Source organism: Zootoca vivipara, chromosome 5 (genome assembly GCF_965207765.1).
Source record: "Zootoca vivipara chromosome 5, rZooViv2.hap1.1, whole genome shotgun sequence".
NCBI classification, from domain to species: domain Eukaryota; kingdom Metazoa; phylum Chordata; class Lepidosauria; order Squamata; family Lacertidae; genus Zootoca; species Zootoca vivipara.
This window is the reverse complement of record NC_142588.1, coordinates 5,001-32,393: the sequence shown is the minus strand read 5'-3', so window position 1 is coordinate 32,393 and position 27,393 is coordinate 5,001. Positions and strand designations below refer to the sequence as shown.

The 27,393-nt window shown below is 44.1% G+C and overlaps 3 protein-coding genes across 4 annotated transcripts in view; 2 read left to right on the top strand and 1 right to left on the bottom strand.

The window, feature by feature from the left end:
* LOC148685540 (uncharacterized) overlaps positions 1 to 7,384 on the bottom strand; it is a 31,973-nt gene extending 24,589 nt beyond the window's left edge. The window contains exons 1-4 of the mRNA XM_088669670.1: positions 7,360 to 7,384; positions 6,037 to 6,321; positions 293 to 530; positions 131 to 179 (exon numbers count right to left, since the gene is read on the bottom strand). Of these exons, the coding sequence (XP_088525796.1) occupies positions 131 to 179; positions 293 to 530; positions 6,037 to 6,321; positions 7,360 to 7,384 (597 nt within the window). The remainder of the gene's footprint in view (positions 1 to 130; positions 180 to 292; positions 531 to 6,036; positions 6,322 to 7,359) is intronic.
* Positions 6,103 to 21,553, top strand: TTLL1 (TTL family tubulin polyglutamylase complex subunit L1). Of its 2 annotated transcripts, none has more exons than XM_060275197.2 (10): positions 6,103 to 6,221; positions 8,432 to 8,548; positions 9,445 to 9,653; positions 12,493 to 12,619; positions 13,277 to 13,411; positions 15,405 to 15,513; positions 16,072 to 16,215; positions 17,331 to 17,417; positions 18,818 to 18,981; positions 21,053 to 21,553. In XM_060275197.2, the coding sequence occupies exons 2-10, from the start codon at positions 8,436 to 8,438 to the stop codon at positions 21,180 to 21,182; spliced, it is 1,218 nt and encodes a 405-aa protein (XP_060131180.1). In that variant the 5' UTR covers positions 6,103 to 6,221; positions 8,432 to 8,435; the 3' UTR covers positions 21,183 to 21,553. The 2 variants fall into 2 exon arrangements, with proteins under 2 accessions (XP_060131180.1, XP_034994015.1); XM_035138124.3 differs by having other exon boundaries at positions 12,439 to 12,619.
* A 1,827-nt stretch (positions 21,554 to 23,380) lies between these two features.
* The window catches only part of LOC148685539 (uncharacterized), a 4,336-nt gene continuing 323 nt past the window's right edge, over positions 23,381 to 27,393 (top strand). Inside the window, exon 1 of the mRNA XM_088669915.1 lies at positions 23,381 to 25,679. Coding sequence (XP_088526041.1) covers positions 24,123 to 25,427 — 1,305 coding nt within the window. The 5' untranslated portion in view covers positions 23,381 to 24,122 and the 3' untranslated portion in view covers positions 25,428 to 25,679. The remainder of the gene's footprint in view (positions 25,680 to 27,393) is intronic.

Sequence of the window (27,393 nt, the reverse complement as noted above, 5' to 3'; positions counted from 1 at the left end):
TCAACACACAAACACGCCTTAATCCAATTATTTCCTGCAGAGGACTCCTGAATCGAAGCAGAATACAGATCTGCCCTGGGCGCCCCCGAGTCTTTTTCAGCCCCGCCGCCGGGAGTTTGTCCGTGCCTACCTTTGCTTTCCCCTCGCGCAACTTTCCTCGATCCGAAGCGACAGCTGCCCTGCAGACGGACGAGAAGAGACATGAGAAAAAGGAGAGAGATCGAGGCCATCGCGGGCGGGAGCAGCGGGGAAAGGAAGAAAGCGCAAAAACGCGCCTCTCCGGCTCACTTACCGCAGCGTCACTTGCGCGCACTGGATCCTCCGATCCAGCCAAGGCGCTTCCCCGCCGGCGCCGCACCCCACCTCCTTGGCCACGGGGAGCCGCCCTGCCCGGCCTCCCGGGGGCGGAGGAAAGCTCTCCCGTCCCGCCCAGCCTCGGATCCCGAAAGACTCCAGACTCGGCTCCAGAGACTCGTGGAACCGGAGGAGGCGCCGCCGCCGCCGCCGCCGCCGCCGCCGCCGCCGAGTTCCTCAAAGTTTGGTCTGGTTTGATCTTGCCTTGTTGCCTTCTCTCGGGAACGGAGAAAGAAAGTTGCCACGCGCCATGCCTTGCCCTCCAAAATAGAAGACGCTACATAAAGGAGGGAGGGGGGAGAGTACGGAGGGGGAAACTGCTATGTTATGTATTAGTGTAACCCACTATTTAATAGAAAGGACCTTCATAATTAACTGCAAACCCCGAAATAGGGGCACTCCAAACGTGTGCCAAAGTTTTGTCGCCGTTTGCAGCGTGCAGTTTTGCAGCAGGCGCTCCCAAACTGAGTAGCTGATGCATCAAACCCGGGTTCGTGGTTAACACCCGGAAATCCAACATTTGGAGTAGATCCCAAATCTCGATTCTCGGGGTTCATACTTTGTGAGGCTGAAAAAATGAAAGGAAAATAAGGGGGGACGTGTGTACAGTGCAGAAGAAAGGGATTCAGAGTCAGATGGTTGAAAAAAAGTTTTTTTTTGGGGGGGTGTTCTCTCCAACCCCTTCATTTCAATAGCTTGGTTTTTTGTTAAGTAGCCTTAACGAACTACCATTCCCAGGATTATTGTTAGCCACCCTTAAACTGCAATATTTCCCAGGATTGTTTTAAGCACTCTTAACAACTACAAGTCCCAGGGGTCACCATTTTCTGGTTTGCCTCAGGCAGCAAAAATGTATTGGTTGGGCTCTACCTCCAACATTTCAGACAAAACTAAGAGCCAGGGGGCACCAATCAAAGTGTTTTAGGGGTTGGTGTGGTCCCAAACCTTATCAAGGTATATGGTGGGCTCTCCTTCATTTGAGGTTTTCAAGTAGAGGTTGGATGGCCAGCTGTCATAGATGCTCTAGTTGAGATTCCTGCATATTGCAGGGGCTTGGACTAGATCAGGGGTAGGCAACCTAAGGCCCGTGGGCCGGATGAGGCCCAATCGCCTACTCAATCCGGTCCATGGATGGTCTGGGAATCACCATGTTTTTACATGAGAAGAATGCGTCCTTTTATTTAAAATGCATCTCTGGGTTATTTGTGGGGCCTGCCTGGTGTTTTTACATAAGTAGAATGTGTGCTTTTATTTAAAATGCATCTCTGGGTTATTTGTAGGGCGTAGGAATTCGTTCATTTCCCCCCCAAAATATAGTCTGGCCCCCACATGGTCTGAGGGATTATGGACCAGCCCACGGCTGAAAAAGGTTGCTGACCCCTGGACTAGATGACCCTCAGGGTCCCTTCCAATTCTGCAGTGAGACTCCTGAACATGCATACAGCACCATTAGATAAATGGAGTAACAAATTTTGTAACTTCACACATTTGCTAATAACAACAATAATACAGTCATACCTCGGTTTAAGTGCGCTTCAGGTTGAGTACTTTCAAGTTAAGTACTCCGCGGACCCGTCTGGAACGGATTAATCCACTTTCCATTACTTTCAATGAGAAAGTTCGCTTCAGGTTAAGTACATTTCAGGTTAAGTATTGACTTCCAGAACCAATTAAGTACTTAACCTGAGGTACCACTGTACATTGATTATTGCCTTCATTTTATGGATCAATGGTCTCATTAGACAGTAAAATTCATGTTAAATTGCTGTTTTAGGGGGTGTTTTTCAGGCCCGGCTGTAGATGTAGTCCCGGTGGTGCAGGGCGCCGGGCCGTCGGGGGGGGGGGGCGCTGCACGGCAAAGCCACGCTGCTAGGGCAGGGGCGCCGGAGCGATCTCTGTGCCTCAGCGCCAGGGCACCCAACCTGCTCGAGACGGCCCTGGTGTTTTTCATCGTATGGAACAGATTAATCCACTTTCCATTACTTTCAATGGGAAAGTTCGCTTCAGGTTAAGTACGAACCAATTAAGTACTTAACCTGAGGTACCACTGTACTGCTAATGACAGCAGTTTAATGACAGCCTATTGCTTTGATCTTTTGGTTCATAGTCCATGGTGATCTTTATTCCATGCCTTGTTCCAGATGTAGATCTTCACCTACCCTTTTTTTTGGACATCATTTGTGGTTTGCCTCGGGTGCCAAAATGTACTGGATTAGAGAGGGCTCTTGTGTCTGCTGCCATCAGGTCTAATTTTGTCCTCAGCTTGTTGTCAAAGGATCTTAAAGCAGCGCTTCATTTCTAGAGAGAGGAGGTGTATCTCAGGCCTGCCATCTACCCTGGAGAAAAGTCCTGCTCCTTAATTTTAAAAATTGTGGGCATAGGCTGCATTTGCTCAGTGAGGAATAAAATGAGCTCCATACAGGTTCAGAGGTTTTAGTGGGGGGAATGGGAGCAGGAATTTTAAATGGTATCATTGAAGAAGAAAGAGTAGACTGCAAATTCAAAACCAGCACCGTCTGCATGAGATTGTTACACACCACGACTTGTTGGCATGTGAGGGACAAGGGACAAAGTTGCAGAATAAGGAATCCCTGACATGCATTAGAAACTATGTCCTAGAACAGTGATGGCGAACCTATGACATGCGTGTCAGACGTGACACACAGAGCCCTCACTGCTGGCACGCGCCCCATCGGCCCATTCACGCTGTTGTTGTTGTTTTCCCCCCATTTGTTCATCCGCTCCTCCTACAGCTTGTCTCCGCTGTTGCTGGTAGCCAGAGATTGGTTTTTTAACCCATTCTGTGCTGGTTTTTTCTGGTGCTTTGGCAGACTATGATTGGGCGTAACAGCATTCATTTTTTAACCTGTTCTGTGCTGGGTTTTTTGGCGCTTTGGCAGACTATGTCGGTGCTGCGTGTTAGTTCCAGCGAAGGTATTATTCATCATTTATTTCTGTTCTCTTTCACTCAAAAAAAGCACAGCAGCTTTGGGGCATCCCCCCCCCAAAGCAAAGCAACTTTTGCACCCCCCCAAAAACCCTCCAAAACTTTGGTCAGCAGCTCCCCCAAAAAAGCTCAGCAACTCTTGGCACTTTGTGACAAATAAGGGTTTTTTTGTTTGGTTTGGTTAAATAATTAGTTTTTGGTTTATTAAATACAGTTACAGTATATATTATAATTATACATTTTTTGTTATTTAAACTATAAATATCGTGAAATTATGTTTTTTCTCTCGAAGTAACACACCACCTGAGTTATGCTTGGTTTTTTGGCGAATTTTGACACACCAAGCTCAAAAGGTTGCCCATCACTGTCCTAGAATTTGCATCCATTGCCTGTTTAATCAGGATATAGGCAATGTTCCCTTTGTTACCAGTATTCCAGTACCCTTCTTCTGGCAGATGGTCATGGGTTTGCACAACAGCATCATTAACACGGAGACTTGGGAAGGAGGGGGGAGAAATAAGGAAGCTAACGATGACCCCCATATCTGCCAGTAAGAGTTGTTATAGACTAGAGCAGGCATCCCCAAACTGCGGCCCTCCAGATGTTTTGGCCTACAACTCCCATGATCCCTAGCTAACAGGACCAGTGGTTGGGAAAGTTGGGAATTGTAGTCCAAAACATCTGGAGGGCCGAAGTTTGGGGATGCCTGGACTAGAGTATAAAAAACTGAGCATTTTATATGTTATTTTTAGGGAACAAGTCTGAGAATTGTATCATACATTACCTGAACTGCAAATTCAATGCTTCATGTGCAGTTTTTTTTCTTACATAAAAAAAACCCACTCCTATATGTACAGTGGTACCTCAGGTTACAAACGCTTCAGGTTACAGACTCCGCTAACCCAGAAATAGTACCTCGGGTTAAGAACTTTGCTTCAGGATGAGAACAGAAATCGTGTGGCAGAGGCGCAGCGGCAGCGGGAGGCCTCATTAGCTAAAGTGGTACCTCAGGTTAAGAACAGTTTCAGGTTAAGAACGGACCTCCGGAACAAATTAAGTTCTTAACCAGAGGTACCACTGTACAAAATAACATGCAACCGATATGTATGTTGTAGCATTTGATATTCCATACATGTTCTTTTGAGATGTACACGCTACATTGTGCATACGTGTGAAATAATTGCATGGGAAGAGCTACATGCTGATTTTACTCTGTTCTGACATGGAAGTATGAAATGTGTAAGACGGTGACCTTGTGTCATTATGCTTGCTTTTCCAATGCATAATCATATACTGTGGAGGAAAGGAAAGTATGAAGTCCCAAGTGTCTTACCTATATTTAAATTAACATAGCACCATGCCTTACTTTCCTTACATAAATTATTTTCCCTATTGTCCGGGGGGCGGGGCGGGGCAGTATACTTTGCAATGTTGAAGCAAGTGTATTTTTTAAAATCAATTACATAGATCTGAAAGTTTAGCATGTGTCAGCATCGTAGGCCCTTCACACTCAGTCACCTTTGACTGGACTTAACCGTCCAGGGGTCCTTTGCGTTCCCCTTACACCCAGTGCCAGATTTACGTATAAGCTAAACAAGCTATGGTTTAGGGCCCCACTCTCTTGAGGGGCCCCCAAAAAATGAAAGGAAAAAAACGTGGGTGTACATTTCCAAAATCTAGATAAAAAACAAATGAAATAAAACCTACATACAGCAACAATGTTTTGTGTTGTGTTGTGTTGTGTAGGCTCCTATGATGTAAGTCATGGGCCCCCACCTGCTAGCCTGCTCCCTAAAATATCACTGGTTTGCTCATTTCTATATATAGGGCGCCTACATTCTGCATGTGCAAATGGCTTTAGATACCTATTAGGTCCATAAATTACCATATAGCATATATTTCAGCACAAAAAAACAGCCACAATTTGTTGTTGACAAAGGACAGCTGGACATATAAAGGGCCTCATTACACTGGGGAGGAAAAGGGGGAGAGTGGTAGATAAGGGAAGGGTGGGGTGTGTGTGTGACAATGTTTCTATTTTACTTAAACTGATCTGCAAAAATGCTATGAGAGACATTGCACACGTCTTTGTAAACTGAGAAAACCTTTAATAAAAAAATTATTTTTTTTAAAAAAAGTAAAATAAAGGGCCTCATTACCTTCAGTAGCTTAGGGATCCGGGGAGGGGGGGGGGTCCCTTGCATATCTTCCAAGAAGTGTTTTAGGGACCTGGGGCTTTCCTTCATCCTTTCATCTTGTCATTGGGGGGGGGGGGGCTGGAGAAGGCAGGGTATAAATAAATACTGTAGATGATGATAAAACGTTAGATGCAGAAGACATTGGGCTGACTCAAGAAGGTCTCTGTCGGGTGGGGAAGGAGGTCTATAAACAGATCTAGAACAGTAATATATATATATACTGTATATATATATACTGTATATATATATATATACACACACACACACACACATATATATATATATATATATATATATATATATATATATATATATATATATATATATATATATATATATATATATATATATATATATGAGAAAGGCGCTTAAAAGCCACCTGACGCGCAGTAGTTCCGCCTTTATCTAGAAATGTTAGGGATGGTGAGGGGTGAGGGGGAGCAGACTTCCTCCTCCTGCGCAGCTCTGAGGGGAGAGGAAGACGCCTCTCTCCCTCTTTCTCCTTCCTCCCTTTCTTCCCTCGCGTCCCTCGGTTACCAGGCAGCGGCTGCCGAAGCGCTCTGAGGGGAGCGGCCTGCTGGCCTCCTTCTCTCCGGGCTTCTCGCCCACGGCCTCCGCGGAGGAGAGAAGGCCGCGGCGGGGGATCGTCCGGCCGAGGCGGATCCTGGGCGGGCCCGTGGCGGTGGGAAAGGCCTTCGGCGCCGCCTCCGCTCCTGGGGCAGGTAAAGAGCTTCTGGGGCTCCTCCAGGGAGGGAGAGGCGTCTCGGAAACACGGGAAAGCCGCGGTGTCGAGGCCGGGCAGCTTAGCCCAGCGGCTTTTGCCTACAATCGCAGAACCGAGAAGGCCTCCAGGGGGTCATCTAGTCGACCCCCACCCGCCGCGATGCAGGGACTCGAACCCACGACCCCCGAGGCCGAGAGTGTCCTGGGGCGGGGCGGGACTCCGTCTTTCTCACGTTGGGCGGAGGGGGCGGAAATAAAGACCAAACAAAGCCAGGCGCCCCCTCCCAGCAGGGCTTCCCCAAGGGGATGTGGTGCCCTAAGATTCGCCCCCCCCCCCGCCACCGCATGTAAGCTTTTATTATTTTCACAGCAATTCATTTTGCTACAGTTGATTTTTAATGGATCTCCTCATATTCATCAAGCAACATGATCATTAATAATTTTAATTGCAACAACACATAAAGAACAATATTCTAATTATTATTAGCCCTAAAGCAGGGAGCCGACTCAACTTCTTTCCCAGGGCCATTGCTACCAAGGTGTCCCTTGCAGCTCATGTGCTCCATGTATAAATAAAAGTCCCACAGGGGAGCCAGATGCAAAAGGAGGGACAGGGCGCTCTCTCTTGCCTTCAGTGGGTCATGTAAAAGTGGGGTGATTTGGCAGGACCAGGTGATGGTGCGAAGGGGAAAAAAAGCTGCCCCTTCAGAAATGCCCTCTCTTCTGCTTTTTCTTCCCTTTGCACCTGGAACTGTAAAGTTGGAAGAGGCACAACGGGTCCTCTAGTCCAATCCCCTTGCTTAATTATAGAGCGCTCTGAGCTGTGTAGGCAGTAAAAATTTCAATTAGACATGAACTGTTAAAAAAACTATTATAGTAAGCCCACAAGTTACATGCTTTTAAACTTGTGCATAGTCAGCTTTATGTGTATGGCAAAATTAGCAGTATTTATTCCATAGGCACACGTGGGGAAAACCCATATTCAGGGACCTGCTGAGAGATTTCTCAATATCCTTTTCAGCTCACCAAACTGATGTTGTTATTCTTAAATTTGTATTATTGGTAACTTGGGAGTATTTCATTATCCTGCATGTAAGTCCCTCGATAAATTCAATTTGATTTAGGGTGCTTCCTCACAATAGGTTTTGTATAGAATCACCATGCCTCATTGTCTTCCTTCTCCCTTTTTTTGGGGGGGGGGAATGGGGCTATCCACACCATATCATCAAATTAGTGTTCTTTTGTGACTTCTGGAGCTTATTCTTCTTTCAGGCTGCAGAAATCTCAAATTTAGAAGGGGGGAATGGAGGAGTAGTACAGTCCCTGAAGGTATGGAACTGTTATTCTTCCTTCCTTCCAAGGGGTATAGTTTTGACATGAGTAGGTGAATCGTTTGTGACTTGGCGCACATTGTCGGCACGTCATTAGATTTTGTAATTTTTTCCAGTTAGTGCAAAAATGCTTGTTGGATGTTGTTGTTGTTGTTGTTGTTGTTGTTGTTGTTGTTGTTGTTGTTGTTGTTGTTGTTGTTGTTGTTATTATTACATTGGTACAGTGAAACTTTAAAAAATGAAAAAGGATTATAGCACTACTTAAAATAAATTATTAAAACACCTCTTCTTTTTCAGCCACTAGCATTTTACTAATTCCCCCTCCCCAACCAAACTTTCAATCTCAAAACATGTCTTAAAAGCCGTGAGAGAAATTGGGCAGTCATACTTTAATAAATAAGCACTATAGTGCAAATTAAATATCTTTTTTAAAAAGGCTGCATTGCTGAATTGTACCTTCTATCCCCAGAGTGTTATGTTCTATCCCTGCTGGGCTAAATATAGCAGGATTGACATGTTCTAATGTTTTATTCCTTTTCTTCCCATTAAATGCTATTTATTTGTGGAAATTATTTCATATACAGGCAGCCCCACATTTAGGCATGTTCATTAGGTATGTATGTGACCATGTATATGTGCATCGTGCTGAACAGGAAGTGACTAGGAAATGTCATAAAGATGTTACTGAAATGTCACTTTTTCAATGGGTTTCAGTTATACATGATTTCACCGATGCACGTGGTGCCTCTGAACGAAACCCCCACGTAAATGGGGGACTGCCTGTATTCACCTGTATCTATTTTCCTGATATAAATTAAGATGATTTAGTAAAACAAAACAAGTTTGTACGTAAATGTTAATACATTTTTTACTTTTAGGATAATGGCAGGAAAAGTAAAATGGGTTACTGACATAGAGAAATCTGTGCTTATAAACAACTTTGAGAAGAGGGGATGGGTCCAAGTGTCAGAAAATGAAGACTGGAATTTTTACTGGTAAGCAGTATATATATGTATATATATTTAAGTATGTCGTGGAACATGTTGCATACATAATTACACTTATCTGGGAGTAAGCCCCTTTGAACTCAATACCTCCCAATACAAATTAACCTGGACCCTGTGACCATCCTCTGAGGCCCTTCTTCATGTGCCCCCTCCATGAGAGGGCTGGAGGGTAGCAACATGAGAGCGGGCCTTTTCTGTGGTGACTCCCTTCTTGTGGGATGCTCTCTGGGAAGGTTCACCTAGTGCCTTCATTACATATACTGTATTTAGGCACTAGGCAAAACATTCCTCTTCTCCTAGGCCTTTGGCTAATTAAACAGTCTTTGGCCTTTTAAACTGGGGTATAGTTTTTGTTTGTTATTATGGTATATATTTTTGTGTTTTTAAATATACGGTCATCTAATTCCTGTGTATGAGAAGAGCAGCTTGTTAGGCTTCAGCTCATCAGTGGTTTATATTCATGCAGTTTTCAGAAACTGCCCACTCCATTTTATACCATAATTTGGAGAGGCAGCAGGTACGTGCGAACCCCATCCTATTGTAATGATTCCTGGGGAAAAGCAGAGCTTGGAATGCAGAATAACAAGGTAATTTGTAGGGTACAACAACAATTTATAGAATGCCTGCTCCACCTTTAAGAATGACCGCCTTTTGGATTCATTAAAAAATATAGCTAATTTGAGGATAAATCTGAGTTGCAGCAAGCATCCAATTGTGCAGGGAAATTCTCTGGAGAAGAGTGAAGCAGATTTCTTCGCAGATGTCTTAAAGTTGTCTGATGACTTTTTCTTCTGATCATATTAAACCCAAAGGCCAGCCTGATTCCTATCAGGTTGTGAGTTGTGTATTTTTGGGGAAGCTCGGTGACAATTTTCTCTTCACAGGATGAGTGTGCAAACTATTCGAAATGTTTTCAGCGTGGAGACTGGTTACCGCCTCTCTGATGACCAGATTGTCAACCATTTCCCAAATCACTATGAGCTCACCCGAAAGGACTTAATGGTAAAAAATATTAAGAGGTACAGGAAGGAATTGGAAAAAGAAGGTAGCCCTCTTGCAGAAAAAGATGAAAATGGAAAATACCTTTACTTAGGTGAGTTGTCTTGGCCGATTCAACTATTTGTATGTGCATTTTAAACACTAGACATGCCTCAGTAGCATGTATTATATAATAGATATTCAGAAATGTGGATCTTTGCCATCCAGTTCACACATCACATTAAATCATTGTTTAACTTACTGTGGAGCAGGGTGTCTGGTGCAGCTGCTCAAAAAGGCCATGGTTCATTCTCCTTCCCTCCTTTTTAATGGTGAGGAAACAGATCGGAGGCAGGCCAGCTATTTTGTGCAACCCAGTCCTTGTGGTTCACTTGTCTCCTAACAAATCATGATGGAGTTTGTTCTTGGCTTACCATTGTGGTTTGGTTGGCGACAAGGTCTGCTCCTGCCTTACCATAATAGTTTGTTGGGAAACGTGTGAACCGGCACACACTGTTTGTATAACAGCAAGCCAACCTCTGGTTTGATTTCTCGTTGGTGGACTGAAGGGAGGAACAAAGTGTGAATTTCCTTTAAGCCATACTGAATCCTATACTGTGATTTAAAGTGGCGTCTGAACCAAGCTTGTGGTTTTTCAGTGAATTCTGCAGCTTATTCATCTCTGGGTGTCTTGCTCTTGCTCTGCTCAAGGTAAGTGACCACAAACGCAACAGTTTGGCAGCTGTTAAGGTGAAATGTAAGCACTTCAAAAGCTCTTAATTGTGTAGAGCACATATTCTCAGGTAGTAGGGTATCTTCAGTGTGAGGGTCTTGAGGAACAAATCTACAGTATTTCATGAAAGATCCCCTAAAGAGGCAAGTTGAGAGTGGTTTTTTGCCTGTCCAGATTGTGTATGAGAGAGCATCAAGATAAAAACAATCAGTGTAATGTGCAATCAAACCCCTCTTTTTCTTTTCCTTGAATTATTTTTTTTGAACCACATCTCAATTAAAATACAACTGAGACTTGAGGGCTCAGATAACATTGCTTTGAGGCCAGTACTTAGCCCAACAGGCCACATGTCTGTCGTGAATCAGCTGAGACAGATTTCTGAAAACGTCACATGGACAAGGTTTCTGAAGCATTTAAAAGAGCAGACATATTGAACACAGCCTTATAGCAATAAGGCTGTGTTCAATATGTCTGCTCTTTTAAATGCTTCAGAAACCTTGTCCATGTGACGTTTTCAGAAATCTGTCTTACTACAGTTTTCCAAGAGTGTGAGAAAAGATGTAATTTGACCAAGATCATGAGAGGCTGGTAATGGAGCAGGTGTTTAAAATCATGTTTGGTCTTTCCAAGAGTATAAAAAACAGACATGGCCTTGTTGAGGCCATCAGATGTAGAGCTTGCAGTCTGATCCTAACCAAGTTGACTTGGGTATAAGCCCAGTTGATTTCAATAGGATTTACTTCCCATTATGTATGCTTGGGTTTGCAGCCTTATTTGGCCGTCTACAATCAGACTTTTCCCATAATGCTTTTAGCATTACTATACTATAAGTTGAGAGAAGGCAACTCCATTCTTAATATACTTACTTTCAGTTAAGATTTATATAGACTTTCAGTAACTATTGATAGTGAAGTTCTGCAGATAATTATTCAGCTCATGTAATCCTCTTAAGATGGTGAACAACAAAAAAGTTATTTCTCCATCACATGTTAATTGGTCTAAAGTTCCAGGGATGGCCAACCCCTAAGAGACTGCAATCTACTCACAGAATAAAAAACTGGCAGTGATCTACCCTGGGGGGGGGGGGCGGTCAGGTCAAAGTTGTTGCGTTTTTTTAGGGAAATCAAGGGGCGGGGCCAGATTCTATTTTACCACCACTAAGGAAAGGGAACCAGTGATTGACCGTGATCTACCAAAACCTCCTAGGGCAGTGGTTCCCAACAGGTGGTCCGGGGACCCCCAGGGGTCCGCGAGCTATGCCAGAGAGGTCCTCAAGATCCTATTAGAATAAAAAATATATTAAATATATTTTGTATGATAACAGATTTTTTGTTTTGGCCGCTTCCTGCATGAGCAGAGTCTAGCGCAAAACTAGAATTAGATAGAGGCAGTAGTTCTGCTGTATGCCGCAAGGACTACAAGAAACTTGGAGATAAGGCAATGAAAAAGATCCTTCCATTTGCAACCACATATCGGTGTGAGCAAGCATTTTCTTCCATGTGTTTCATGAAAAACAAATATAGGAATCGGCTCGATATGCGGTCGGATTTCAGAGTGAAAGTTTCAAGTTTGGAACCTAATATTTCAGAAATAATGGACTCAAAGGACAGATTTAACTCATCTCATTAAGAACTGAAAATTAAAACTAACTGTATACTGATGGAGTACTCTGTTGTAACTGTAAAAAACGTATAAATATAAAATATAAAAAGACTCTTAATTTGACTCTCACTTTTTAATTTTAGGATTAGGAATTATTGGGGGTCCTTGTCACAATAGCGGCTCGATGAGGGGTCCTCGAGAAAATTTTGTTGGGAACCCCTGTCCTAGGGATCTACCAGTAGATCGTGATCGACCTGTTGGACATCCCTGGTCTAAACTATCCAAGCTTCTTTCTACTCTAGTATTAAACATGGAGTGCAGGTGTTGGAGAGAAGAGGAGCCTGTCACTGCCATCACCTTAACTAACAAAAAATGTAGACTAGGATAGAATGTGAACAGGGCTGCATTTCCCCTTTTAGTTTTATGTGTTGATGTATATACTGATTAAATATTTTTAGATCATAAATTCCTTTGGTTACCGGTTCTTTGCAAAGCACTGTGTACTTAGATGGCGCACTCTATAACTATGCTATATTAAGTCTTGGATTTCCTTGGTGCGTTTTAGACTTTGTGCCTGTCACCTTTATGCTCCCAGCTGATTACAATTTATTTGTTGAAGAATTCCGGAAAAACCCTTCCAGTACTTGGATTATGAAACCCTGCGGAAAAGCTCAAGGGAAAGGAATATTCCTTATCAACAAACTTTCCCAAATTAAAAAATGGTCTCGAGACAGCAAAACATCCACGTATGTTTTTTTCAAAAAGGGGGTGGGGTCTTGTTGTAGTCTAGCAGGTTTGTATGAATTTGTGACTTTCTTATTTTGCTAGAAGGTCATTCATAAGTGCTTCAAACAGTTATTACCGATTTCAGGGCACTTTACGTATGTGCGATAAAAATGAATCTAGAAATAAGTGTACAGAAAATATGGGGCCTATAATATTGTAAGTTGCGGCACTGCTTGCTTTGGTGTAATTGATTTTAGTGCTCTTTTTAAAGGAAGTGGAAGCTGTTTTGGGAAGCACCAAATGACTATTAACTGTGGTGGATAGAGTTTTAAGAATATTCTTAATACTTTTTGCCAGATTAAGACAAAAGCTATTATATTTAAAATCATTTATTTACATTAATGAGTCCTTGGAACTTCTTCCTACAAAGTGTCCCGTAGTTGCAAGAAGCACATTGGTAGTCCTTGCTTTTAAATGTTTGCAGTATAGGAAAGTTCTTCCTTTTCTTGGAAAGGTTTAATCGGTCCTGTCTGTCAGCTCTTCTTGTTCAACAGTTCTGCATATAGCACTAAAATGAAACTGCTTTTGTTACTTTTATAGAGCTAGTTTTAAAAATAAAAGCAAACATTTGAATACAACTAGCACATTTTAAATAATAAAATATACTTTTTCCCTAGGTTTATATCTCAGTCCTCTAAAGAAGCTTATGTGATTTCTCTGTACATCAATAATCCTCTACTGATAGGTGGGAAGAAATTTGACCTTCGCCTGTATGTTTTAGTGTCTACTTACCGTCCTCTGAGATGCTACATGTAAGTTGTCCATATTCTGATAATGCCCCTCTTTCAGGGTGAGAAGTGGCACTCTGGAAATAAAAAGTGATGGAGGGTAATTTTCATCCAGAGTTGTGAAGAAGTTGTATTTTCACTTGTTATATTTCCCTATGCATATTGGCGAGCTAGAGAGGAATGGAGATTTTGCGTAACCCCGCTAAGTTTGTCAGATGACATTCTCCAAAATAACCCCATCTAGAAATTGTCTTATGTATCCCAGCAGGGCAAATCATAAAGAAAACGAACATTTGTTTATTATTTCCCCCAACCCCATAATTTTGGTATGGAGAATTTGTTTGACCTGATTTGTATTGACAGAAAACTCCCACAAAGGCAGGCAGTTTGCTTCTCCCAGCAAGTCTGGATCCAACCTCTGTTGCTCATTCTCCCAGCTTGCAGGTGATGGTTGTTTTGCTGGAATTCATAGAATCATAGATTCATAGAGTTGGAAGAGACCGCAAGGGCCACCTAGTCCAACCCCCTGCCAAGCAGGAAACACCATCAAAGCATTCTTGACATATGGCTGTCAAGCCTCTGCTTAAAGACCTCCAAAGAAGGAGACTCCACCACACTCCTTGGCAGCAAATTCCACTGTCGAACAGCTCTTACTGTCAGGAAGTTCTTCCTAATTCACTTTTGTACAATTTGACATTGCCTCACAACTTGACTTTCTCACTGTTTGCTGCTGATTTTTGTTTGCAGATAAGTAGCAATTTATCCTGAGTGAGAGGGTCTACATTTTTCACTTTCCTTCATTGAAAGCTGTTTCTTTATTCCATATTGGCCAAGATGGATTTAGAAACTTTTGAAGTGCTTTAGTCTAAACCTTTTGGAACTAATCTTCAGATATCCAGCTTTTAATATTATCTCTGTATTTTGTTGAGAATCCCAAAGAATTCTGAAATAATAGTTTGAAGAAACCATTCTTATTCTCTATCATGGTTTGGATATGTATACAGGTTAGGGGTTAGATTGCTTAATATGTATTTTAAAAATCAGTCTCCTAATCAGTTGAGTCATAACATCAGGTTTGTTGGGGGGGATCCAGAAAGTAATAGACCAGGCTTCCTCAACATCGGCCCTCCAGATGTTTTTGGCCTACAACTCCCATGATCCCTAGCTAGCAGGACCAGTGGTCAGGGATGATGGGAATTGTAGTCTCAAAACATCTGGAGGGCCGAGGTTGAGGGAGCCTGTAAAAGACCAGCAGTCAGAATTCTGCATTCTTTAAGAACTTTTGGATGAATATCATCCAGCCCTGGCACTTTGTTAACTTCTAAATCTTTCCCTTTAGTGGACACAATATTTTGATGAACTAATAGAAAAATAAACAGGATTCCAAAAAGCATTATGAAAAATTTAATAACTCCTTAATAACATTGATATTCATCATTATGAAATTGGGCAGTAAAATCCTAATCAAGGTGAGGATCAAGACCATATAACACCGGTCTTGAAAGATCTACATTGGGTCCCAGTACGTTTCCGAGCACAATTCAAAGTGTTGGTGCTGACCTTTAAAGCCCTAAATGGCCTCGGTCCAGTATACCTGAAGGAGCGTCTCCACCCCCATCACTCTGCCCGGACACTGAGGTCCAGTGCCGAGGGCCTTCTGGCGGTTCCCTCGTTGCGAGAAGCCAAGTTGCAGGGAACCAGGCAGAGGTCCTTCTCGGTAGTGGCGTCCGCCCTGTGGAACGCCCTCCCATCAGATGTCAAAGAGAAAAACGGCTACCAGATTTTTAGAAGACATCTGAAGGCAGCCCTGATTAGAGATGCTTTTAATGTTTAATCAATTATTTTATTTTATTTTTCTGTTGGAAGCCGCCCAGAGTGGGAGGGGTATAAATAATTTGTTGTTGTTGTTGTTGTTAAGAATGCATATGCCAGCTTTTGATATCAATATTTCCAGGTCAGTTTATAAGTTAAAATAAATGGTGAACAATATAACCTGCCCCCCTTTTTTGCATTTCAGGTATAAACTTGGGTTTTGTCGCTTTTGCACTGTAAAATACACACCGAGTACAAGTGAATTGGACAACATGTTTGTGCATCTTACCAATGTTGCCATTCAGAAACATGGGGTAAAGTTGGAACATTTTTGTATAATGTATATTTAAATTATTTTAAATAAATTTATAAACTGAACATATGTAATAAAAATATAGTACCTCAGCCATATTTTCCTCTTGATTACAACTTCTTTCCCATTGTTGGTTTAGTGGATTTAAGTGCTGTTAATCCCTGGGAGGTCTACCTCCGAGGGGAACAGGGTTCTCCTAACAACTCTCAAACCCTTAGCAAACTACATTTCCTAGGCTTTTTTGCATTGGAGGGGGGGGCGGGGATAATGATCTGTTTAAAGTGGTACAATTCTGTTTCAAATGCATAGCACAGATGGGGCCAATGTGTCTGCTTCTCCAACTAGCTATCCTGCATGCAAAGCCTAATTGAAGACCATTGTGACAGCTCCCTTTATCTTTTCTTTCACAACAGTATTGCTGTCCTTACTTACTTCAGAGTCTGGCTTGTGAACCTCCTGCTCTTATTAGATCAACAAAGAACTGTTTGGAAAATGTTACAAGTGTGTTTACAGCTGATATCAAATCTATAGTTTTTGATTTGACGCCTTGCCTCTGCAGGACGACTACAATCACATCCATGGTGGTAAATGGACGGTGAGCAATCTGCGCTTGTATTTAGAAAGCACTCGTGGGAAAGAGGTCACCAACAAGCTGTTTGATGAAATTCACTGGATAATTGTGCAGTCACTGAAAGCTGTTGCAGTGAGTAGAGAAACAAAATAAAAATACGTTTTATAATGCTTCCTTCTGCTCTTCCCAGTTTGAATATTGAGGCTGTAAATATGTGTGCTTATATTTTCAGTGTCCTTTAAAAAAAATGTCCAGAGTTTATTAAGCAGGCAGTACGCAAATTGTGTACAAATAAGGAATATATAAGAACATTAAAATATCTCTGCTGGATCAGGCCAATGGCCCATCTAGTCCGATATCCTGTTCTCACAGTAGCCAGCCAGATGCCCATGCAGGTAGGACCTGATTGCAACCGTATTCTCCACTTTCCGGTAACTGGTTTTCTGAACCATACTGCCTCTGATCATTGGCTAGGAGACACCGACAGCCTTGTCTTCTGTGAATTTGTCTAAACCTCTTTTCATGCCAGCAAATTTGGTGGCCATCACTTTTCATTGTAGGAGCAAATCGCATGGTTTCTCCTGTGTGCTCTGTGAAGTCCTTTCTGTTGTCTCTCATGAATCTTCAGCTTCTTCAGCTTCACTGGATCTCCATGAGTTCCTCGTGTTATGAGGGAGAAAGACTTTAATTTATCCCCTTTCTGCATGCTGTGACATGTCTATCCTGTCGCCTCTCCTTGGCCTTTTTTTTCTAAACTAAAAGGCTCTACATGCGGAAACCTTTCCCCTTGGGATGTTTCCCCATTCCATCTTTTTGGGGGAAGTTTCCTCTTTTGAACTCAAATGTTCCTATGTTGGATTTTATCGGCAATGGGCCACTTACACGTTTATTTAATGTAATAGTACTAGGGTCACTCCTTCCATTCAGTCCAACAACACTTTACATCAAACCACTTTACATGTCAGACACCCTCCTTTGAGTCCTTTATGGGTGGAGTGAGCAGCTGGGTTGGTGGCAAGAACAAGCAGTAGCCCGTCAAACTCTTTGGACCCCCTTTTCTAGCCCACAATATGATTGTTTGTACCATTTATTGAGGGTGCCCCACAGCTCAGAGCAGCCTAGCAAAATAGGGAGCATGTTACTGAAATGCCTTGCAAATTATTTCAGGAGTCTTAGTCATACTCCGTAGCTAGTAAAATTGTACCGATGTTCATTTCTGCTCTCATGTCCATTTTCAACTCTTTCAGCCTGTAATGAACAACGATAAACACTGCTTTGAATGTTACGGATATGACATCATCATTGATGACAAGCTAAAGCCATGGCTTATTGAGGTAAGCAGAGTTATCTTGATGATGCGTGCAGCTTTTCCTCTGAAAAGGAGTGTGGGGAAAGGGTTCTGCTCATTGGCACCTAAAGGATTCCCCTTCTTGAGACTACAGAAAAATGGGTAGCAAAGTTACTCTAAATGGGAAAGTCTTTGCTTTTGAGTAATAATCCTAAAAAGGTGTCTTAATATGAATCCAGGCCATTGGTCCATCTAGTCTGGCACTGTCTGCCGTAGCTGTTGCTCTCCAAGGCCTTCAGCATGAAACCAGGGCAACTCTTGTCACCTGGTAAAACTTTGCAAACTTGGCTGTCTCTGTTCATGAAAACCAGGCGGGGCACGTTCCGAAATATACCACTCTGCCTTGCAGAAAAACCTGGTTAGATAATGGGAAAGGAAGCTTTGGCCCTCCTGGTGTTGCTGAGCTCAAACTCCCATCGTTCTTTGTCCATGCGGGCGCTGAGTCTGATAGAAATGGGAGTTTGTGGAAGGTTCTTGCCTGCCATTTCATTACCTACCTTTAGGCACCAGCCAAAAACGTGGCTCTATAACCAGGCCTTTGGCTACTTGCACCTTCTATGGCCCTTTAAATGCATTATTTGTTTGGTTTTGTTCTTGTTTTATTCTGTCTTTGTGCTCTCATTTCGAAACCACATTGGAACACATTTTAAAAAGGAAGCCTGACTAGCTTTACTGATACCCTTTAATTGAATAACGTTTTGAACAAATGCCTGAAGTGACTGGTACTATAGTTTGAAGTCTTGTTCATTCAGTTACATTTTACTCCAGGTCAGGAAGACCCATTTATCCTAAATAGGACCCAGTAGGGCCAACTTTTATGTACAGTGTGTGTGTGTGTGTGTGTGTGTGATCCCATTGAGATCCCAATTCTGCAGGACACTCTTAGAAATATGAAATAATACATTTTTGGATTTTTAGATTCCTAATAATTTTTAATCACTTTAACAATTTTTTAATTATGTAACTTTAAAATTTAAAGTAAATGCATCATGTGCCTTATGAAATTAAAGCCCATGAAGTTCTTAAGAGATTTGTATTTTTAGTTTGGAAATACCTCAATTCTGGACTGAGCTTTTAAGATGTTTGTTTAGTCTGGCAAGGCCACAATTGTCAGTTTTTTAAAATTTCAAACCCCCATAACTCAAATACTCGATGAGATAAAAAAGTAATATTTTAGATTTAAACTTGGTTCTGATCATTCAGCAAGTGTTCAAAATTCTAAGAAAATTGGCCGATATGAGGTTAAAAAAGTCATCAGAAATTGAGCAACTTGATATGGAATGACCCTGAGCTGCTATTGATAATTTCATTAATCGTATTTCTGTTTGTGGAAGAATTGGTGGATGTGAACTCTCTATTTTTCCCCTTCCTGTGTACACTTCGTAGGTCAACGCTTCTCCATCTCTTACTTCCAGTACTGCCAATGATCGTATCCTCAAATACAATCTTATTAATGACACACTTAACATTGCAGTCCCTAACGGGGAAATTCCAGACTGTAAATGGAATAAATCTCCCCCCAAAGAAGCCCTTGGACATTATGAGATTTTGTAAGTATTAATCATAGGTAAAGCAATTGTCTGAACCTCTGCAAGTAGATGCTTTAGGGATGCCTTTTGACTAGTATCTGAGTGTAACCTAGTCTTTCTGTTAACGCAGCAGGAACTCAGATGGCATATTATTAGTTACTTTTATGAATGACTTCTTAGAAAGCATTTCTGAGCAATTTCAAACCATGACAAATGCAGAATGCATAAAAGCATAATGGTTCACAAGGTCTGTAAACTTAGTATTGTTTGTTTAATCCTTCCCAAAGCAATCCACAGGGATCTCTACTGCGGAAAGACCATTTTAGGGTGGAAAAAATAGTCCCGTGAAATACTTATGCCTCAAACACTAAGATCTCCTGAATTGAGTCTTACTTAGGGTGCCAGGTGACTTAGCCATTTTGCACCATTGACTTTCTGTACTGTACCACGCAAGTTTTCTTCATTATATCTGGTTAAATATGTCTGTTACGGTTGCATCCTTCTGTGAACAGCTGTTGAAATAACAGCCATTATTCACCAGACTAGTCTCATTCAGCCCGTTAAGAAAACGGGCGCTGGAGGTGCGACGGGGCCACGGCCTTCCTTCCCTTTCTGCGCTCGGCCGCAGGGCGCGCCGGGAACGCAATTAAACAAAGTGACCTCCCGCCGTGTCCCGCGGCCGAGCACAGAGATAGAGGGAAGGCCGCGGCCCCGCCACTCCTCCCACGGGCCAAGTAGGGTTGTCAGGAGGAGGTGGTGGTGGACCAAGATGGCCACCATCTTGGTCTGCCGCCGCAAGGGAACGGGAGGCAGAGGGTTGGGGGGGAGAGAGCGTGCGTGTGTGTACGTCCCGCCTCTTCGTCCAGTCCCTGTGTCCGTGGGGCACATGCGCATTAGCGCAAACCCAGGGACACAGGGAATACTGGACGCAGAGACACAGGGACTTTATTATATAGGATGATCACATTATTAAGTATTTCAGAAAGTTGCAGATTGCTTTGGCAAGTTATAAATGTGCAGTAGCTCTGAGGTTGTTGCTGTTAAAAGTTTTAAGGTTCTTTTTCTAGATGAGCCATTTGTTTCACTTGAGTGATGTCACCCTCTGTCATTTGAGCCATTAATCTTGAAGCAAAATGTAATAGCAAATGGCAGTTGAGGCTTTAGATGGTAGTGACGGACATCCCTGGAAGAAATGTTGCAGTTGTCTGTAACAAGTTCTTATTCTTATCTTCTGTCCCGTGATAGAGGCAAAGTACATAATCAGCAGTATAATGGTGGTATAACTCTTCCTAAACTAGTGGCTTGTATCACTGTATTCTACACACCAGAAGTGGAGTCTGTGGGTATATATAAAATAGGGATGCAGGTGGCGCTGTGGTCTAAACCACTGGGCCTAGGGCTTGCCGATCACAAGGTTGGCGGTTCAAATCCCCGCGACAGGCTGAGCTCCCGTTGTTCGGTCCCAGCTCCTGCCCACCTAGCAGTTTGGAAACACCTCAGGTGCAAGTAGATAAATAGGTACCGCTCTGGCGGGAAGGTGAACGGCATTTCTGTGTGCTGCTCTAGTTCGCCAGAAGCAGCTTAGTCCTGCTGGCCACATGACCCAAAAGCTGTCTGCAGACAAATGCCGGTTCCCTCGGCCTATAGAGTGAGATAAGTGCACAACCCCAGAGTCTTCCGCAACTGGATCTGTCGGGGGTACCTTTACTTTTACATATAAAATATGTTGCCCACACAGGTTTATGTATGAAATATCTTCCCCACACAGGTTTTCTGCATGCGGAAGAACCAACAGTGTTTTCCTTCACATGCTTTCAGTATGCATGGGGTTGGGGGAAGGGGGTTATTGGTTGGTTGGTTTTTTGTTCTCATTTTTATCATGCATTTTTGTGTTGTGTACCATCCTGATACTGTGGGCGTAATAATAATAATAATAATAATAATAGGCAGATAATTGGCAAGCCTTCAGTTCCTCCATCTACAACCTGTAGTAGTAAAGTCTCGGAAGAGCATTGGCACCACTTCGTTCTGATCATTGTTTAGCCCACCTGTGAATCCCATGGGACAATAATGACTTTCTCTTTGCCCTTAGATACGATGAAGAGATGGCGCAAAGTGAAGTGTCAGATCGTGATATGAGAAGTCGTTCTGGGCAGTCCATTGGATTGAAGGGAACTCGAGCCAGAGACACTGGAAAATCAGGGCCCCTTACATGGAAGTAGCTGCAGAATGAACTGTAGACTGGCGGTTCCTGAAATTCAGGGATGTGGTTTTTGTTGGAGGTTTGCTTGAAATGGATGCTCAGATTTTGGATGACCTCCTTCCTGTTTGCAAAATGCTCTTATGGGGGAGGTAATGTTGCGGAAAGAGGACAGAATATTTTTCAGTACGGCAGTGACAAGTACAGTACATTGAAAGACTGGACAAAATTGGTTTATTAGCTTGTATACAAACAGTTGTTAATCAGTTCATTGCAGGTTTACTGCAGGACTGTTATGCTGCATGTTGTATGAAATAGTTGTATTAATATATACTATGAGTTAATATAATTGGAAATGAGCTTTTTAAATAAATTGCTGTGACTTGCAAACAACTGGTTGCTTTCTCACACATTGCTACCATAGGGGTCCCCAATACTTTTCGGTTCAGGGGCACTTGTTTTGTTTTGGACTACAAAATACCCATTTCATAGAACTAAACATGGTGATGCTCAGAATTCCTAAACAAGGAAAACACCAACAAGTAAAATACAGAACTCAAGGCAGGAAACACATCCTATAAAACAGGTAACACTCCCCCAACAACCCCCTCCCAAAAAACCCCCTCCCAAACTGTCATTTCAATCAAATCAGCTGAGGCTGGAAACCTTTGTGGGTGCCAACAGGGTGATGTGCCCCCAGGTGCCACATTGGACAAAATATGCATCTTGAAATTCATATTTTGTAGGGAGAAAAGCTGTCTTTTTTTCTTAATATTTTACTAGATTTGTAAGAGTATACTACTGAAAACACACACACACACACACACACACACACACACATATATATTTGCAAAATACACTAATAGACCATATCAGTATGGTTCATGTTCGAAATGCGTTTTCAAACTACGGTACATGTTTCCACTTCTAAAAGAATGGGTGGGAGAACCTAAAAAGCGTTTGTATACTGGGGGTACTGTGGCAGGCCAATTCTGGATCCACACGTCCTTCCACAGTGGGGACATTGGTTTCCGGGCGGGAGTTGATCACGGTGAGAGTTTGCCAAGCGTGCCTTCCTCTTAGCACGTTTCTCCCTTGCATCCTGAGTTCGAGTGTCTTCAAAGTCCATGACACCTTTGGTAAAGGCTGTTCTCCAACTGGAGTGCTGGCAGGCCAGTGTTTCTCAGTTGTTGGTGTTTATACTACATTTTTTTAGATTTGCCTGAGACAGTCTTTAAACCTCTTTTGTTGACCCACCAGCATTATGCTTTCCATTTTAAAGTTCAGAATAGAGTAGTTGCTTTGGAAGACGATCATCAGGCATCCACACAACATGATCTTTGCTTCTTCCAATACACTGATATTAGTTCGCCTGTGTTCCCAAGTGATGTGTAGAATTTTTGGGAGACACCGTTGATGGAATCTTTCAAGGAGTTGAAGATGGCGTTTATAAGTGGTCCATGTTTCACAAGCATATAGTAAGGTTGGTAGTACAATAGCTTTGTAAACAAGCATTTTGGTTTCTCTGCGAATGTCCCGGTCCTCAAACACTCTGCACTTCAATCGGGAGAAAGCTGCGCTCACAGAGCTCAGGCGATGTTTGATTTTGGCATCAATGTTGGCCCTTGTGGAAACCATAGAACTAAAAAACACCTAGTGGATTAAAAAAACTCAAGAGATCCAGCACTTAGCTGACACTCATGATGCACAGAGTTTCTTTAAAGCCACAAAGACCATCTATGGACCAAAAATCATGGCATATGCCCCCTATGCTCAGCAGATCTTAACTCCCTTCCCCTTTATATATATGTACATACTGTATCTCAAAAAGACATCTCTTCCCCCCCCCCGATTTTTTCTTTTTCTTAATTTTTAAAACTTGTTTTATTATTACTATCATCATCATCAACAACATTATTTATTCTTTCCCTCTACCCCAAATTTTCTCCAAAAAATAAAAATAGCTGCACCCAGGAGAAAGCCCCAAATCAGCATGGGCCACCCTGGGATTGCAGCTTTACCCCTGCCTTTCTGCTCTTCTCACTTTTTATTTCCTTATTTTCTTTACTCTCCACTCTCCATTTTTACCTTTACTTTTTAGTTTATTTTTCAATAGGAAAAAAGGAGAACAGCATAAAAATCTGAGACCCTTCATGTTTATTTGCTTGATTGAAAGGTGGTTTTGTTTGTTTGTTTGTTTTTGCTCTTTGTTTTCTGCTACCCCTTTCCTCCTTTCTCAACCCCTAAGCCTCCTACCCTCTCCATCCCCCTCTTTCTGTCCTCTCCTTCCCCCAAACTAAAAACAAAACCAATACACCAACACACACACACACAATCTCCCCACACACTGTTAACAGCAACCCCCTCTCTCTGGCCACCCACCTCATACTACCACCATTCTTCCCCCCCCCCCCATCTCCCCGCTCTCTTCCTTTCTCTCGCCTTTATTTCTTTCAGGGGCGTCTTGCCCATAGAGGTGGCAAGAAGAAGAAGAAGAAGAAGAGGAGGAGGAGGAGGAGGAGGAGGAGGAAGAAGAAGGTGTTGCAATGGAGGAGGGCAGGGGAAAGAATGTAAATGTAGGGACCCAGAAGGGTTTCTTCATAGAAAAGGGGAAGGGAAAAAGGAATGGAGGATTAGGCTAAATTGAAGGACAGGCGGAATAACTCTAAAAGGTTTCTCCGCTTTTCTCCTTTTTTTCCTTGGGTGGTGTGTTAAGCGGTCACCCTAAGGGGAAACAGGTTCCCCCCCACCTTAGAGGAAATGGACTGATCGGAACCAGCCTGTGACATCAGCTCAGAATCCCAACCTCACTTGGCAGTTGAGACCCAGCCTTGGCTCAACAGCCCTTGGGTGTCTTAGCTGTGAAAGAATCGGAAAAACTGGTGCCTAATTTGATTTTAAAAATCACGACATATTAGGCAGCGAGAAAGCGGGAGTTACAATCAGGAAAGTCTGAAGATTAATGGCTGGGAAAATGGTGAGTGGACCAAGAGGCGGCCCCCCGGAAGAGGAAGACGAAAGGAAGGAGGAAACCCCGAGACCATGTTGTCCTGAATGTCTGCTGGAAAATGAAGAGGAAGAGCAGCCTGGCACCCAAGCGCCACCCCACAATAATTCACCTGGGGAGGGGCTGTGGCCCCCATCTGGCGACAGCAAAGAAGAAAACCAGGAGCCCAGAGTGGATGAGTTCCGGAAAAAGGAAGAGGGGCCTCTACAAGAGGAGGCAGCCATCCCCCCAGAAGAAAGCCAAGGGCTGCCCCACAAAAGTCCACCTGCGGATGCTGCGGAGGGGCTGTGGCCCCCATCCGGCGAAAGGAAAGAACAGCACCTGTGGCCCAGAGTGATTGTGGTCCTCCCTGCTGACACCACTAAGCCACAGCGCCCGGAAAGTGCCGCAACAGATCACAGGGGCGATGACGATGAAACGCCCCTGAGTGACTCAGGTGCCTCCAGGAGCGACTCAGGTGCCTCCACGAGCGACTTCCTCTACTATGGGACAGACCATGAGTTCCCCCGCTACCAGCCCCCCAAGGACAGAGAGAGTGGGGACCCCCGATCGGGCAGGAAGATCCCCTCCACAAAGGGGCAGGGACCCCACCACAGGCCTCCGTCGCCTCTGCCAGCGGCCAATGTGGGCCGAAAGTGTCCCCAAAGGAAGAAGAATCAGGGCGGCCTGGAGAAGGAGAAGGTGGCAGGAGGGGAGCTGAAGTCCCAGCTGCAGGACCTGCGCTCCCTGCCCAGCAGGATGGAGGCTGCTGGAGACTCAAAGCTCCTGAAGAGCAGAAGTGCCCTTCTTGACGACCTGGGACCCTGCAGCAGCAGCCCTCCGCCGCCGCCTCTGCTGGCCTGGGATTGTAAAAAAAAGACAAAACATGTCAGATGGTCAGATGAGGAGGGCCAGGGTTCTCTGACCCAATACCCAGAGGAGGAGGCGAAGGAGGAAGAAGAGGGCCGGTCTCCACAAGAGGAGCCTGGCATCCTCCCAGAAGATAACAGCAGCAGCCAAGGGCCGCCGCCCCCCAATAATTCACCTGCTGCGGAGAGGCTGTGGCCCCCGCCTGGCGACAATGCAGAAGAACATCTGGAGCCCGGAGGGAACGAGGCCCGTGTGGAAAAGCACCATCGGAAGACCCCCTCGTGCCTCAGCCTCCGTTCCCTTGTCTCCTGGGTCCGGAAGGCTTCAAAAGAGCAGCGCCGCCACCACGGGAACCCAGTACCGGCGGCAGCGGGGCGCCAGCCAGGAGGAGGCCGCTCGGCACGCGGGTGAGGCGCTGGATGCGCCAACACAGCGGCTGCCTGCGCCCAGCCCCAGAGGCAGTTTGAGGAGGCGGAGAAGAACGGAGCCTTGAAGATGCTCAAGCGCCGCGCGCACTGGCCCCAATTTCCCGCCTTCGCCCAATTTCCCGCCTTCGCCCAGGCGGCTCCTGGCGGGGCCAATCAGCACAGAGGAGGTGGAGGAGACGAGCAGGAGAAGGGTGTTGCTTCGGTGCGGAGGCTTCGGAATCGCTCGGTCGTTGAGGTAAAGTCTCTCCCTCCCTCCCTCCCACCCCCTCTCTCCCCCCTCCCTCCCTCTCTCTCTCCCTCCCTCCCTCTCTCCCTCTCTCCCTCCCACCCCCCTCTCCCCCCTCCCTCCCTCCCCCCTCTCTCCCTCCCTCTCCCTCCCTCCCCCCTCTCTCTTCCCCCCCTCTCTTGCTGGTTCCCGGAGAGGCTCGTGGGCTCCTTGTGTTATGAGTTCCTTGTGTTATGAGGGAGAAAGACTTACGGTAATTTATCCCCTTTCTGCATGCTGTGACATGCAGCCATCGGTCGTTGAGGTAAAGTCTCTCCCTCCCTCCCTCCCACCCCCTCTCTCCCCCCTCCCTCCCTCCCTCTCTCTCTCCCTCCCTCTCTCCCTCCCTCCTACCCCCCTCTCCCTCCCTCCCCCCTCTCTCTTCCCCCCCTCTCTTGCTGGTTCCCGGAGAGGCTCGTGGGCTCCTTGTGTTATGAGTTCCTTGTGTTATGAGGGAGAAAGACTTACGGTAATTTATCCCCTTTCTGCATGCTGTGACATGTCTATCCTGTCGCCTCTTCTTTGCCTTTTTTTTCTAAACTAAAAGGCTCTACATGCTGAAACCTTTCCTCTTGGGAAGTTTATTTAATGTAATAGCAGTGGAACCTCGGTTTATGAACACCTCGGTTTATGAATTTTCGGTTTATGAACGCCGCGGACCCATCTGGAACGGATTAATTCACTTTCCATTACTTTTAATGGGAAAGTTCGCTTCAGTTTATGAACGCTTCAGTTTATGAACAGACTTCCGGAACCAATTACACCCATGTTTCAGTTTATGAACGCTTCAGTTTAAGTACTTCCGCGGACCCGTCTGGAACGGATTAATCCACTTTCCATTACTTTCAATGGGAAAGTTTGCTTCAGTTTATGAACGCTTACTCCGCGGACCGTCTGGAACGGATTAATTCACTTTCCATTACTTTCAATGGAAAGTTCGCTTCAGTTTATGAACGGTTACTCCGCGGACCGTCTGGAACGGATTAATCCACTTTCCATTACTTTCAATGGAAAGTTTGCTTCAGTTTATGAACGCTTCAGTTTATGAACAGACTTCCGGAACCAATTGTGTTCATAAACCGAGGTACCACTGTACTAGGTTCACTCCTTCCATTCAGTCCAACAACACTTTACATCTCATACTTGGTCTTGGGTGCTACGTAAGATTAAGTCCAGGGTTGCCATCCCTCTGGTCGGTCCAAGGTCACAGTCATTTAGGGTTTCTATAAATGTTACCATTTTGCCAAGGCTGGAATGTGTATGTGTGTGAGGGTAGTTGAAGTCACCCTTTAATGCAGCATTAATGCATGAGCATTTTGATCAGGGGGCAATAGCATGTCCTCAGAACTAGATGATTCTTTTGTAGGATTGAAAAATACTTTTTATTAAGAAGTATTACTTGGTTCTCATCACCTGGTTGAGGAATACGATCACATGGCAGCTGCATTCTTGTGCCTGGAAACCAGCCCCTTCAATGCAAAGCAAGAGTTGGACAAGATCTTTTGAGCTTTGGGGGTTCTTAAAAGCAGGGTGGTGTCAGACACCCTCCTTTGAGTCCTTTATGGGTGGAGTGAGCAGCTTGGTTGGTGGCAAGAACCAGCAATAGCCCGTCACACTTTTTGGACCCCCTTTTCTAGCCCACAATATGATTGTTTGTACCATTTATTGAGGGTGCCCCACAGCT